A 15936-nucleotide genomic window follows, 5' to 3' on the forward strand; every position below is an offset into this window, starting at 1 on the left:
TTCACCGATCGTAAGTTATGTTCATCTAGTCGGATGTTACTATTCATCAGTCGAAAGTTACTGTTTATCTGGCAGTGATACTGTTCATCTGGTTAAAGCACTGTTTATCTGATCGCCCATTAAAAAATCTTATCGGAAATAACAATCTAGTCACGGTACCCGTAGAAAATGTCAAATCTTATCATCAACAGTAATTTTTTAAATTGGTTTTTTTTACTGTAAAGGTTTCTAAGTTTTTTTAAAAGATTGGATTTTTGGCTGTAAAAATTGAGGTTGATGCCTCCTCTGTAATTGGAGCTCCGGAGCAGGCCGACATGCATAGACCACATAGCCCAGAACCGAAAATACTAGCCTACCAAATAAGAGGACCACTACTGGGTTTTTAGAATGTTTAATGGGGCCTCTCTACCTTCAGTTCATTACTGGGCCGTTTAATTTCCTACGTTTGACTTTCCCTCGTCCCTGTGCTCTGGTGCATATGACCTTTCACGACCGGTTTCCGACTGTATCTTGGGAAGTTGTTCCCGGTCCACGATCGGCTCGGACACTACACGATATCAAGTCGTCGTTGCCACCTCGGAGTAGTAGACGAAAGCAAACATCCAGAGTGCGTCTCGAATCCAGACCCTGAGCCGGGCGCGCGATATATGTGGCCACGCCCGCAGACCACCTACCAAACAAGCACACGTCCACGATGGTCCAGACAGCCGACGTTGAGCGTGGCCCCGTGGTGGCGATCCCGGGGGAGGAGGACGATGCGTCGCCGATCGAGGAGGTCCGGCTGACTGTGCCAGCCGGCGACGACCCGACGCTGCCGGTGTGGACGTTCCGGATGTGGTTCCTCGGACTCTTGTCGTGCGCGCTCATGAGCTTCCTCAACCAGTTCTTCTCCTACCGCACGGAGCCGATCATCGTCACCCAGATCACCGTGCAGGTGGCCTCGCTGCCGCTCGGGCACCTCCTCGCGCGCGTACTGCCGAGCCGCAAGTTTAAGGCCCCTGCGCTCCTCGGCGGTGGGGAGTTCTCCCTCAACCCGGGGCCCTTCAACATGAAGGAGCACGTGCTCATCTCCATCTTCGCCAACGCGGGGTGCGCCTTCGGCAACGGCTCCGCCTACGCCGTCATGATCGTCGATATCATCCGCGCCTTCTACCGCCGGTCCATCTCGTTCTTCGCGGCGTGGCTGCTCATCATCACCACGCAGGTGCTCGGGTACGGCTGGGCGGGGCTGATGCGCAAGTACGTGGTCGAGCCGGCACACATGTGGTGGCCGGGCACGCTCGTGCAGGTGTCCCTGTTCCGAGCGCTGCACGAGAAGGAGGACCAGCCGGAGGGCGTCGCCTCGCGCAGGATGCCGCGGGCCAAGTTCTTCCTGGTGGCGCTCGCCTGCAGCTTCCTGTGGTACGCCGTGCCGGGCTACCTCTTCCCGACGCTGACGTCCGTGTCCTGGGTGTGCTGGCTCTTCTCCAAGTCGGTAACGGCGCAGCAGCTGGGCTCCGGCATGAAGGGCCTCGGCCTCGGAGCCTTCACCCTCGACTGGACGGCCGTGTCGTCGTTCCTCTTCAGCCCCTTGGTGTCGCCGTTCTTCGCCACCGCCAACATCTTGGTCGGCTTTGCGCTCTTCATGTACGTGATCGTGCCGACTGCCTACTGGGGTCTCGACCTGTACCACGCCGGGAGGTTTCCCATATTCTCGTCGCACCTCTTCATGTTCAACGGGAAGAGCTACGACATCACGGCCATCGTGAACGACCGGTTCGAGATCGACATGGACGCGTACCAGCGGCTCGGGCGGATCAACATGAGCACGTTCTTCGCGCTGTCGTACGGACTCAGCTTCGCGGCGATCGCCGCCACCATCACGCACGTCGCGCTGTTCCACGGGAAGGAGATCTACCGCCGCTTCCGCGCCTCGCAGAAGGACAAGCCCGACGTCCACACGAGGCTGATGAAGAACTACGAGGACGCGCCCGGCTGGTGGTTTTACGCCTTGCTAGCGCTGTCCGTGGTCGTCTCGCTTATCCTCTGCACCGTCCTCAAGAACGAGGTGCAGCTCCCCTGGTGGGGGCTCCTCTTCGCCTGCGGCCTGGCCTTCGTGTTCACGCTGCCCATCAGTATCATCACGGCCACGACCAACCAGACGCCGGGGCTTAATGTCATCTCTGAGTACGTCATTGGGCTCATACTTCCGGGTAAGCCGATCGCCAACGTCTGCTTCAAGGTGTACGGCTACATGAGCATGTCGCAAGCCGTGTCCTTCCTCGCGGACTTCAAGCTCGGGCACTACATGAAGATACCTCCCAAGTCCATGTTCCTCGTGCAGTTCGTCGGCACAATGTTCGCCGGCACGGTCAACCTCGGGGTGGCGTACTGGCTGCTCGGCTCCGTCCACAACATCTGCCAGGATACGCTCCTCCCCGCCGACAGCCCGTGGACGTGCCCGAGCGACCGCGTCTTCTTCGACGCGTCCGTCATCTGGGGCCTCGTCGGGCCGCGCCGCATCTTCGGGCCGCTGGGCAACTACGGCGCGCTCAACTGGTTCTTCCTCGTCGGCGCGGCGGGCCCTGCCATCGTGTACGCGCTCCACAGGGCGTTCCCTGCCCAGGCCTGGATACCCATGATCAACCTGCCGGTGCTCATCGGCGCGACCGCCAGCATGCCGCCGGCGACGGCCGTGAACTACAACTCGTGGCTGGTGATCGGCATCGTTTTCAACTTCTTCGTGTTCCGGTACAGGAAGAGGTGGTGGGAGAGGTACAACTACGTCCTGTCCGCCGCGCTGGACGCCGGCGTGGCGTTCATGGGGGTGTTGCTGTACTTTACGTTGTCGATGGAGAACCGAAGTATCAACTGGTGGGGGACGGCCGGGGAGCACTGCCCGCTTTGTTTTGTTGACTTTTTTTTTCATAGGAGTACACAAACTACAAACCACACAAAGATTATAAGAAACCAAGTTAAAAAATATCTTATCTTATTTGTGATGAGTGATTAATAATGATATTTATTTGGTTTTATGATCTTTGATTTTGTATGAGTTTTGATGTGATTTGAATTAATTTAGAATTTTATTTGAGCATATTGATTATGGACTAATTGAAATTGGAGTTAGAGATATGTTTGTTTATCCCATATAGTATGCAGGTGATGGATGTAATTTGATGGTTGACGACGGGATGATAGGGACCAAGCGGAGTGCTTAGTGTTGGACGATCAAGGAGACCGAATGGAGTCAAGGGTGATCCTAGCTGAACACATAGAGGTTAAAAAAGCATTAAAGACAGATGGAGACGGCGTGTTGATAAAGTTAAGCGAAGAGGATGCTGTCAAGTGATAAGACGGCCCAAGAGATCGGGAGCGGGAGAGACTTACCGGTGATCAAGATTATAAGACGAAATATACGCGTCGGCATCAGAGCGTTTGCTTGAGGTGTAAACAAGTGGGTAGTCACGCTTTGAGAAGCGTGCTAGAGTTTTGCGGTTTGGCCTCAAAACCGTAGGAGGAGTGGGGGAGCATGTGGCACTATCGCGAAGTTTGCGTTGAGACGAAGCTAAGTCATGAAGGCACCGCGGTCATCCGATAAATCGAGAAGAAAATGAACTAAAATACCCTCGATGATTTGTAGGAGTATACTATAATAGAAGGTATTTTAGAAAAAAGTTAGAAAACTTAAGGGTCAAATTTCTTAGGCCTATAAATAAAAGGATATGACTATAAGAAGAGATAAATCAGTCATTTTGAGGCTCTTGTGCCATCCATATGAGAGCCTTGTGCTAGGGTTTTAAAGGAGAGCAAGAGAAGTGCTTAGCCTATGTATCAGGTGAGAGCTTTGTGAGGAAAAATCTTTGTAATATGTCTAAAATAGGGCTTATCTCTGCTGCAATAAAGTTTATTTTTCTTTATGTTATTGTGCTCATCTGTTTCTAGTTTCCCTCTATTGGTTTCTTTACAAGTTTGCAAGTTTTTTGTTTCCGGATTTGATCTTCGTTTTGATTTTTGACTGAAATTTTAGCATCTTGTGATGTCATTCTTCTGGTTGCTAGAGGCATAAAATTTATATACACATGCTTATGTGATGAGGTTTTGAATTGCCTTGCCTCTAGATAATCAAGTTGAAGAGTTTTGTTGCTCGGTGTTCATCTTTTCTTGTTTCTTTGCAAGTTGTGACCTTTTGAGTGCTAAGACATATGGATTGATGTTAAATAGAACATATGGTTTATATAACATCTGTGGAGTCGTGTTGACTCAATTTTCTATTGTTAAAACTTATCTCTATTTTTGCTTTCGCTTAAGTTTTGAGGTGCGTTAGGTGATCCAAATAGGAGAAGGCCATCGATTTTGCAAGAAATTTATTGAAGCGTCTATTCACCCCGCTCTAGTCGCCAATCTCATTCCTACAATTGGTATCAGAACTGATTTGATCACTTGTTGACCTTAACCGGCTTTGTGATCCTTAAGCGACAATGGAGAGAAGTGAGAATTTTGTTCTTCGATTGTCGAGATTTTTCGTACTGGAAGGTTCGCATGGAGGCTTATCTCCTAAACCAAGGAAATTCCATATGAGAGATTGTGGACTCCAACTATGTAATTCCTATTGCTCGTTCTTCTCCAGCCAAGATTGAACAATATGAGGCCAACAACAAGGCTTGTAATATATTGTTCACTAGCCTGAGTCGTAATGAGTTTGATAGAGTTCAGCACCTCCATATGGCTCGCGAGATCTGGTCGACTCTTAGTGTCTTTCATGAGATGTGGTCGACTCTTAGTGCCTTTCATGAGGGTACTAACCAGATTAAGGCTAGACGTCAGAGCATGTGCAACTAGGAATATCAGATGTTTGTATAGAACTCTAGAGAGTCTTTGGATGCTATGTTTGCTCATTTTGATAGGATTGTTAGCAACCTTAGATCCACTGGTGTTTTACCATATTCTGACCACGAGAGAACGATCAAGCCTCTCTATGCTCTTGAGCGTAACATATGAGAAGTTAAGATCTCGAGCATTGAAAAGTCACCAAGTTACGACACATTAACTTATGATGAACTCTTCAACAAGCTCAAGTCCACCGAGATATCCAATGCGGCTCAGATCAGTCTCGAAAACCCTTATCTCAGAACATGGCATACCTAGTGGTGGTAATTAGGCTGGAGCTAGTTTTTCTTGTGCTAACATTTTACAGAGTAGATTTGCTTTGTCTTCTTTGGTTTCTATCATAGAGAAGCAGGTGCACGCACTGGATGATGAGGACCTTGCGCTCATTATGAAGAAGCTCACTCGCTTCTACAATAATAGAAGAGACCGGAGGAGAGGGGGTTCTTGCGCTTGTTTTGAGTTGGTGAAATCACTCATTTCAAGGCGGAGTGCCCCAGGCTCAAGAAGAAGGAGGACAACGACCACGACTATAACAAACACAAGAAGAAGAACAAGAAGGCCTTCTTCAAAAAAGAACCGCGACAAGATGGCCAAGAAGGTGGCCAATGTGGCTTCTAGGGCATTCGTGGTGGCTCTCGGTGACATCGACACCTCTTCAAGTGAGAAGGAGAGCTCGGAGGAAGAGGAACCGCAAATGAAGAGCAAGAAGAAGGCCAATGATTTCACCATCCTCTGCTTCATGACGGATGACAACGACAATGACAGCGACCCTGAGCTTTATCCTTTTGAGGTATTCGCTTCATACGACCAGTTTTCCATCTAAGTCAATACCTTGAATGATGCCCTTGTTAGCCATGATAGGTTACTTAAAAAAGTTGTGCGTGAGTTGAAGGATCTTAGACCTAAGTATGAGTCTGTGTTTACTAAACTTGCATTGCTTAGATTTAGACCTGATGTTGAGGAGTATGAGAGTTGTTTGATTGTCATGGCTGAACTTGTTGAGTTTCGAAATGTGCATGCTCAAGTCACCAGTCAGCTTGAGAGTGTGGAGAAGAAGCTCCTTGAGGAGGAGTCTAGGTCTACTCTCTTAGTTGCTTGCAAGAATTGTACTTTGCTTGCAAAGGATGTTGAACTGAAAGACAAGTGTCTTAAAGAGTTAGAATCTAGATTGACGAGTGCTGGGTGTTCGAAGGATATGCAGCCAAATTGTTTCACTTGCATAGTCTTTCAGGACAAGCTCAACTGGGTTAGAGGGCAAGTTCACAAACTCTTGGATGAGAATGAGTATTTCCTTTCTCTAGTAGAGAAGTACTCAGAGGATAAGGGAAAAATGAATTTGATCTTGGCCAATACCAAGATGTGTGCTGACAAAGCGAGTTTGACTCTTGGGTTGAGATTTGAGAGCGTTGCTTACAATGGAGATATGAAGACTGTTTTCACCACACCTACTACCCTAAAATATGAGAAGACTATTTTCAAAATCAATGTCACACCACAACCCATCAAGAAGAAACCCACATCACAGCCTACCAAGAAGAATCCAGCATCAAAACCTAAGAAAGCTTCACAACCTAAGTGAGAGCCCTAGTGAGGGAGTCTAGAGTGATCGGCAGTCGAGTTCTCGAGAGACGCTACCACTGCACCTACTTCCAGAAAGAGGGTCATCTTGTTGAGTTTTGCTTTTGTCGTAGGAGAGATGAATGGCATGAGTGGAAGTGGAGTACTCGAAACATGTAGTACCCCTCTATTGGTGTACATAAGCCTTTTTTGCTCTTGCCCACGAGTCTTAGACACTCGTCAGTTTTCTTCCAGAGGCTTTATCCGGTGTGGATTTTACCATGACTCATATGATTTTAGTCCACGTGTAAGAGGTTTTGAGTCTCAGCATTTTGGCGGATCACATTTTTCTTATCATGGTTCTCACTCCAGCATGCTAGTGTTGATCTGTATTTACCTGCTTTCACTACTTCAGGGCGGATGACCCAGTACTGGATTCTTCATGGATTTCTATCTAACCCTAGTACTAAGCCATCCACCTACTATTCTTCTCATATGTAGGTGGTAGGTCGAGGCCTGAAGAACAAGTGGCTCGTTGACTCCGGTTGTTCGCATCATATGACCGGAGATGTATCATGGTTTTCCAGCCTCACACCGATGAAGCGGAACGTGTACATCACTATCGGGGATCATCGGAAAAGAAGAGTGAAGGTCAAAGGTATGGTAATGGTGAATGAGGGTTTCAGTCTCAAAGATGTGGCTTTTGTGGAGCATCTAAGATACAATCTTCTCTCTGTATCTCAGTTGCTAGATGAGGACTTGGAAGTGCATTTCAAACACGATGCTTCTCGAGTTCTTGATTCTTCTGGCGCTTTGATTTGCCGAATTTCTAGAGTTGGGAGAGTTTTTGGAGCTGATTTTTCTGAGTCTTTTTGTTCTTCTCGTTGTTTAATTTCACAGCCTTCTTTTGAGCTTTGGATGTGGTATAAGAGATTAGGGCACATGAACTTTGATTTGTCTACTCGTTTGAATGCCCTAGATTTGATCCGAGGATTGCCCAAGCTCAAATTTGAGAAGAATCTTATTTGTGCTCCTTGTTAGCATAGCAAGATGGTTGTTGCTCCTTGTCCACCAGTCAATCTGGTGATGACTAAACAGCCGGGAGAACTTCTCCATATGGACACTGTTGATCCTTCCTGAGTTCATTCGGCGGGCGGGAAGTTATATGTTATTATCATTATTGATGACTTCTCTTGCTACTCTTGGGTCTTCTTTCTTGTAAGTAAGGATGAAGTATTTTCACACTTCCAAAACTTGGCTTTGAGATTGTTCAAAGAAGTCTCTGATGCATTGAAATGAATTCGTAGTGATAATGGCACAAGTTCAAGAACTATCTCTTTTATGCTTTTTGTCTTGAGCATGGCATTGAGTATCAATTTTCCGCCCCACACGTTCCTCAGCAGAATGACATGGTTGAGAGGAAGAATCATACATTGGTGAAGATGACTACGACGATGCTCAATGAGTATAAGACTCCTAGAAAGTTTTAGGCTGAGGCCATTAGCATGGCGTGCTACTTCTCCAATCAATTTTTTTGCGCTTGATCTTGAATTTAACTTCTTAGTTACGTTTTGGGAGGAAGCCAAAGGTTTCGTATTTGGGAGTTTTTGGTGTCGGTGCTTCATCCTAAAGCATGATAATCTTGACAAGTTCAAGTTGTGTTCTTCCGATAATATTATCTTAGGGTATTCTCTTCATGATCATTCTTACTGGCTCTTTAATCTTGACAGTAATACTATCATAGAGTCCTGTGATATGACCTTTGATGAATCAACCCCTTATGCTTGCCCTATCTTTGAGTATGTAGGTGACCAGGAGATGAGCGAAAGCATTTTTGTAGATGACGACCTTCCAGCTTTCGGGGATGACGAGGATGATCCACTACTTCCTACTACCACACTTGCTCCCGAGCTAGTTCCTCCCTCTTCTACACCGACAGAGGGTCTTGTAGCCTTTACTTCCACTTCAGCTGCTTTCGAGCCTGAACCAGCAGTGTTTGAGTGGGAGATCATCTCGCAGCGTGAAGCTCCTCAACACATTCAGCGGTGACACCATCCACAGATGATGATCAACGCCATCAATGAAAGAGTAATGAGGTCCAAATTTGCTCATTATGCTTATTTCACTGATTCTACATTTGTTGCTTTTTTTGAGCCTCATGATATTGGACATATTTTACCTGATTCAAGTTGGGTCAATACCATGCATGAAGAGCTAGAAAACTTTGAGAGAAGCCAAGTTTGGATCCTTGTAGAGCCATCCCCAAATGTTCACACCATAGGCACCAAATGAGTTTTCAAAAACAAACAGGGGGGGACGGGTTTGTAGTAAGAAAGAAGGCTACACTGGTAGCTCAGGGTTTCACTCAGGTAGAGGGGACAGATTTTGGAGAGACCTTTGCACTAGTAGCTAGTTAGAAGCCATTAGAGTCCTCCTTGCATTTGCGACATCATGATGTTTCAAGTTGTATCAAATAGATGTTAGGAGTGTTCTTCTAAATGGTTTCATAGAGGAAGAGGTCTATGTCAAGCAACCTTCAGGCTTTGAGCATCCCAAATACCCTCATAGAGTATACAATCTTCAAAAAGCTTTGTATGAGCTTAAGCATGCACCTAGGCTTGGTATGATAGACTTAGGTCTTTCTTGCTAGGGCATGAGTACGTGATGAGGTCAATTGATAAAACTTTGTTCACTCTCAGACATGTCAATGATTTCTTACTTGTTCAGATTTACGTGGATGATATAATATTTTGTGGCTCTTCTCATGCACTTGTGGCAAGTTTGCAAAAACTATGAGCAAGGAGTTCGAGATATCAATGATGGGCGAGCTCAACTTCTTCGTTGGACTTCAAATCAAGCAATGCAAGCAAGACACTTTTGTCCATTAGACGAAGTACACCAAGGATCTACTGAAGAAGTTCAAATCAAGCAATGCGTGCTTGATCTAGATGAAGATGGCAAGGAGGTGGACCAACGGTAGTACATGAGCATGATCGGCTCCCTCCTGTTCCTGACGGTGATAAGACCCGACATCCACTTCATCGTATGCTTGTGTGCTCGCTTTCAGGCTTCACCGAGGACGTCTCATGGCCAAGCGGTGAAACACTGTGAGATCATATGATGAAAAATTGGTTTGATTGATGAAATTGGCAGAGCAAAGTAATTTAGCATAATGATATTTGGTTGATGTTCATGAGTTGCTAAGATATGCTTGGATAGCATAGTTGGTTTGATACACTATCATTAGTTGGGTATGCTTATGTTAGTGTGTTGGTTTTGCTTGAGTTTACGTGGTGTTGCGTGAAATGATCTTGAGTTTGATGCGCTATCATTAGTTGGGTATGCTTATATTAGCGTGTTGGTTTTGCTTGAGTTTACATGGTGTTGCGTGAACTGATCTCGAGTCAAGTCGGAAAGGACTTGTGCTCGTACTCGATTGTTGTTTGATTCATGTGCAGGTGTTGCTCAAAGGCGAATGTGATCGATGACGGATCGATGAACTAAGTTCAGGGAGGAACTGAGGTTCGACGACTAGGTTCAAGAGGAATTGAGGTTGTGGTGATCGAGGATGTCATGCGGGACGTTCCAGCTGAGAAAACAATGCATATGGAGACTAGGCTTTGTGATGGATGCAGGAAGTGATCTGATCGTGAGAGGACGTGAAGACTAATTCATGTTCAAGTCGGAGCAGGCACGAGGGAGTCGTGTGGTGGCTGGACTCGAGACAAGAGTTAGTGTCGGAGACGGACTTTGAGTTGGTTACGTATATTCATGTGTGCATGGGAATGTGCATGCATGAATACGTAAGAGTTGTTAGCTAATTAGCTTAATTAGCGGAAGTTATTTTTCCTCTTATAATTAGAAGAGGATAGAGACCAGATTGAATATGACTGGGAGTTGTAGTTCAATGTGGTCACGTTTATGCGTGTGGCTACCCTATAAATAGAGAGGTCTGTTGTATTGGGTAGAGAACAACAGAGTACAGAACAGGGCAGTATAACGCAGCAGGGAGACAGAGAAACTCGAGAGAGAGAGAGAGTTGTTTTGGGATTTCGTGAAAATCCTTGTTGAATGCTTTGGAGAGGCATCTTGTAAACTCATCTATGCAATAAAAATCAAGTTTCATAAGTTGATGAGTTGCTGATTCAAAATTTTCTCTATGTTCTATATTTTGCATGTTTGGTTTCAGTTTTCGATTAATCACGTACTTTTATCAAGTTTCATCTTGGTTTAATCCATCCAAAACCTTGCTAAAATATCTAGTATTTGATTTGAGAAAATTTCGAGTGGATTTGGTTTGTTCTCGAGTAGCTTTTTGTCAACTCGACTAAGTTTTGATCTACTCGATACTGGTTGATACAGTCTGCTTTGATAAGGAATAACTTTTGATCCACATATCTGATTTCCTTGATACTTGTTGGGTTAGTTTCATATTTGAATCTAGTTTCTGCTGACAAAATTTGAGAGAAATCCAACTAGCAGATCTTTCTGTACATCACTTTTACTAGAGCGTGTACAATCTGTTTCAAGTGGAATACCAAGTTTAAATCGAGTTTCGATTTGGGTGAGTTAATCTTTGAATTTGGTTTCTGCAATCATTCACCCCCCCCCCCTCTGATTGGTTACTTTGCCCATATTCGATCCTACAAACACATTCTAAGATATCTCAAGCATACTCTTAAATATGGCCTTTGGTTTTCTGCATCCTCTTCACTTTCTCTTCGTGGTTTTTCGGATGCGGATTTTGCTAGTTGTAGAATTGATAGGAAGAGTACCTCTGGTACTTGTCATTTATTGAGTACTTCTCTTGCGTGTTGGTGTTCTCGCATGCAGTCTAGCATTGCCCAATTTATGGATGATCGCTACTTTGAGGGATTTTGGGTTAGTTTTCAAGAGTATGTCACTTTTATGTGACAACACTAGTGCTATAATCTTAGCCAATAACTCAGTTTAACACTCTAGAACCAAACACATAAATATGAGATTCCACTTCCTGAGAGATCACAATGAGAATGGAGATATTGAGTTGAGCTACATAGATACCCAACACCAGTTAGCCATATATTTACCTTTCTGAGGGGAGAGCTTGATGTGTGTCATCCCTATGACATTGTGTGAGGAGAAGTTGCCTTTATGCATACTCTATCTTACTTTTATTGCATTTGCATTGCATAGCATTTTGTGAGATAATCATGTTAGCAAGCTTCATTTATATGTTCTTTGCACTTCCTTGTACTAGTTGTGAATTTATGTCAAGTGTAGTGGACATATAATAATTTGTGCAATCTTAAGCTCTTATTAAAACATGACATAAAATTTGTTAAGCAAGATTGTCTTTTCTAAGAATAAACTTAAAATGTGAACATAATCTCTTGTTACCATTGTTTGCTTTAGCTTGATTAGTGCTTAAATTAGGGCTGGTTCTGTGAAAAATTTGTGCTAGGTCGTTTTGTTCAGTTCAGGGGATTAGGGGTCCTTGACCTTTTGTCTGTGTAAATGTTTAGCCCATGTTTAACCCTTGGGGGAGCATGTGCTCTTTTATGTCATAAAGGCACAACTTATTTTGGCTTTGAAAAATTACATATCTTGAATCCTATGTTGAGTTAGTAAAATAAATAATCAAGTTTTGAGCTAAAATTGAATCTATTACAGTGGCTTAAGGCTTCATATGGTTTGCCGAAAAAGTGAACACATGGTTGCTTAAAGCTCGTTTGATGATAGTTAAATGATCAAATGAGAAAGTTAACTTGTGCTTTTTAATCTGCTAAAATGTTATTTTTATGTTGTCAAACTAAGACTTGGATTGATATATGAGTGTTTGCATAGCCCATCGGGTTGAACTTGGTTGCCTAGTTTGAATTTGACATAGCTCTAGTTTCTCTAATCTTTGCACTGATCATGAAACTGTGAATGCTTTTGTGATAACATCTTTTAGATAATTGAACAATATGATCAAAATTTACTTCACTCCCAGTGCTTATGACATAAACTCACTTTGAGACTTTGTGCGCCTTTGAGTTATATTGTTTACTCCTCATAGTGTTTTGACATCTTTAGTCCTTGCAAGTGCTTTGTGATCTATATGTGAAGTTTTGTAGACTTACATTCCATTTGCACATCTTTGGCATTGTTTTGTATCCTTGATGTTTGCATTGCCAAAAGGGGAGAAACTATGCCCAAAGATATTATGCACAAATATTCAACAAAGGGGGAGAAAATTGCATTTATCTAGAAATGAAAGGGGGAAATAGAAAATACGCAATCATCAAGGAGGAGCATGTATTTTTGGGTTTTTGAGTTTTTCTTGCGCTTTTAAGTTTTTTTGGCTCGTCTTTAGCTCTCTTAGGGGTTTTCAACCTTTATTATGCCAAGTAACATATTTTGCTTTTTCTCGAGTTTTTGTTCACTTGGATGAGCTTATCTTGTTTTAATTTCTTCAAACCAAAATTTTTGTGCTTTGAGGGTCGTCAATGCACTCATTAAGAGGGAGATTGAGAAACCAAGTTGCAATGTATATTGGTTTACTTGTGATGAGTGATTAACATTAGTATTTATTTGGTTTGATAATTTTCGGTTTTTCATGAACTTTGATGTGATTTGAATTGATTTGGGATTTCATTTGACTATATTGATTATGGACTAACTGAAATTGGAGTTGGGGATATGTGTTTACTTGTCTCATGGTGTGCATGTGATGAATGCAACTTGGCGGTCGACGGCGGGATGATCGGGCCAAGCGGAGTGCTTGGTGCCGAAAGATCAAGGAGACCGAGTGGAGTCAAGGGTGATTCTAGTTGAACACGTGGAGGTCAAGAACAAAAGGCGGATGGGGACAGCGTGTTGACAAAGTCAAGCGAAGGGGATGCCATTGCAAGTGACAAGGCGACTCGAGGGATCAGGAGCGGGAGAGACTTGTTGGCGGTCAGGATCGCAAGACGGAGTACACACGTCGACATCAAGGCGCTTGCTTAAGGTGTAAACAAGTAGTGAGTCACACTTTCAGAAGTGTGCTAGGGTTTCACGGTTTGGCTTCAAAACCGTGGGAGGATTAGAGGAGTATGTGACACCATCACGAAGCTTGCATTGAGGCGAAGCTAAATCGTGAAGGTTCCATAGTTGTGCGATGAATCGAGAAAAAATGGATCAAAATACCCTCGATGGTAGGTAGTAGTGTACTATTAGGGAGGGGTATTTTAGAAAAAAGCTAATAAACTTAGGAGTCAAGTTTCATAGGCTATAAATAGAGGGGTTTCGCTATGGGAGGAGATGAACCATCAATTTTGTGCCGCTTATGTCATCCATATGAGAGCATTATGCTAGGGTCTTAGAGTAGAGAAAGAGGAGTGTTTAGCCTATGTATTAGGTGAGAGCTTTGTGAGAAATTTTTTTTGTAATCTGTCTAAAATAAGACTGATATCTGCTGCAATAAAATTTATTTCTCTTCATGTTATTGTGCTCACCACCTTTTAGTTTTCCTCTACTGGTTTCTTTGCAAGTTTGCAAGTTTTTCGGTTTCCGAATTTGATTTTTGTTTTGATTTTTGGGCTGAAATTTCAACACCTTGTGAAATCATTCTTCTTTTTGCTAAAGTATAAAATTCGCATACACACGCTTATGAGATGTGGTCTTGAATTCTCTTGCCCCTAGATAATCAACTTAGAGAGTTTCGTTGCTCGGTGTTCATCTTCTTTTTTTTCTTTGCAAGTTGTGGCCTTTTGAGTGCTAAGACACATGAATTGATCTTAAATAGAATCCATGGTTCATATAACATCCATGGAGTCGTGTTGCCTCGGTTTTATCTTGTTAAAACTTATATCTATTTTTGCTTTCGCTTAAGTTTTGAGGTGCGTTGGTGATCCAAATAGAAGAAGACCATCGATTTCGCAAGAAATTTGTTAATGTGCCTATTCACCTCTCTCCAGTCCCCCATCTTGTTCCTACAGATTGCATTGTGCCAAATTTGTTCCTTTTGTACAAATATTCAAAATATTGAATAAACATGGTTGCTCTAAGAGTTATAGATATATCAAACAAGGTTCACAAATACGTTTGGACCCCGAAAACTGCCCACCGACAGTAATTGCGTTAACCGCACAATAATTCGGTGGAATTTGATAGAAACTAGTCAAATTTCATTAGATTTTTGCACTTTTTTGAATTCTGAATTTGAGTTTGGTCAGTAACCGCTCGGTTTATAAATATTGTGCGAACCAAATCGTCTGATAACCACGATAATCGAGTGGTTACCGATGATAAATTGAATCAAATGAATTCAAGCTAACCATGCAAGACGCCGGACCTTGCTTAGGGTGGTGGCAGGAACAATTGGTGCTGGGGCTCGTTGGAGAGATGCGGGACTAGGGGCAGCACAAAAGGTGCCTCATGAGCGCGTGTTTCATTTTATGTTAATTCTCAAAACTAATTCTAGACTATGGATTTGGTAAAGCTAATTTCGAAAAGCGATTTGTTGGTTCTTGCTTGGGCTTTTGTGTCACGGGCTCTAATGCTTCCCAAGGCTTTGGGCTTGGGACCTAAGGGCAAGGCCAGCTAGGACTGACAGAGGCTTACAAAAGGGGGTCGACCACCAGCCGCACGGGGCATCGAAGAACATACAAGTACTCCACCTTCTTCTTCCCCAAGCCTTCCTCCTCCTCTGAGCTATCTCTTCTCCAATCCCTTCCTCTGCTGATGTTCACTTCCTCTCAATCTAGCTTGCTAAACTCCCCAATCTGCGCTACTCTCTCTATCAATTGTATCATATTGTGTAACTGGATTTGGTCAGCAATCTTATGTCTGATGCTTGAGGTGAGTTGAGGTGTTCATGTGATGATTCTGTGTTTGATCGAGAGAGGAACGTGACAATTGGTATCAGAACTTGTTCGATCCGAGGGTTTACGCGATGGAGAGATGCTCGACGATCCATGTGTCGCATTGCTGGAGAAACTGACCGAGCAAGCAATGCTCATTGACTGGCTGCTCGAGGCTGCTAACCTGTTGAAGACCATGATGGAGGAACCCATGCTGCTTGATTCACTCTGAGTGCCCCTGTCCCTCATTGCTGATTGGGCTCTCTAGGCGCCGCTTCAGCCATACATAGAGCAAGAAGGATTGGCATCGGAAGAGGTGGCGTCTCCCGTTGATGAGTCGGTCGCCAGGACGACGAGGCGACTGCAGTGTGACGCATCCACCAGTGAGGCCACGCACCTCCTCGACCGCGCCTGCATCGACCCGGCCACCATCCTCAACATCCAGAGTATCCCCCTTGTCGAGCTCACCAGCCGCACCTTCAACGTGCACGCTGCCCACCACTTTGCCTCCAACCAGAGTCGCAAGGCTAGCTTCCTCCCCGGCTCCAAGGATGCTTACACCACCTTTGTGCCCCTCAATAGCACCGCCATCACTTTGTCTCCAGCAACGATTGGGACCACCGCGCCATCATTTGGCTTCTCGGTGGTGCTAACACTTACTGCCTCCATCACGCCCTCCATTAGGGATGATAATTTATTCTGA

The 15936-nt window shown here is 44.4% G+C and overlaps 1 protein-coding gene across 1 annotated transcript; it reads left to right on the plus strand.

The window, feature by feature from the left end:
- Positions 1-694: 694 nt before the first annotated feature.
- On the plus strand, positions 695-15936 carry LOC133905090 (oligopeptide transporter 4-like). Its single transcript, XM_062346802.1, has 2 exons — positions 695-2890; positions 15502-15936. Exons 1-2 carry the CDS (start codon positions 695-697, stop codon positions 15934-15936), a joined length of 2631 nt encoding a protein of 876 aa, XP_062202786.1.

This window comes from Phragmites australis, chromosome 2, assembly GCF_958298935.1.
Source record: "Phragmites australis chromosome 2, lpPhrAust1.1, whole genome shotgun sequence".
NCBI lineage: Eukaryota > Viridiplantae > Streptophyta > Magnoliopsida > Poales > Poaceae > Phragmites > Phragmites australis.

What these genes read in the sequence shown, in the direction of transcription:
- LOC133905090 (XM_062346802.1), top strand. Translation starts at nt 695, where the DNA reads ATGGTCCAGACAGCCGACGTTGAGCGTGGCCCCGTGGTGGCGATCCCG. An exon ending in AGCACTGCCCGCTTTGTTTT is followed by an intron (nt 2,891 to 15,501) that starts GTTGACTTTTTT and finishes TGGGCTCTCTAG; the next exon opens with GCGCCGCTTCAGCCATACAT.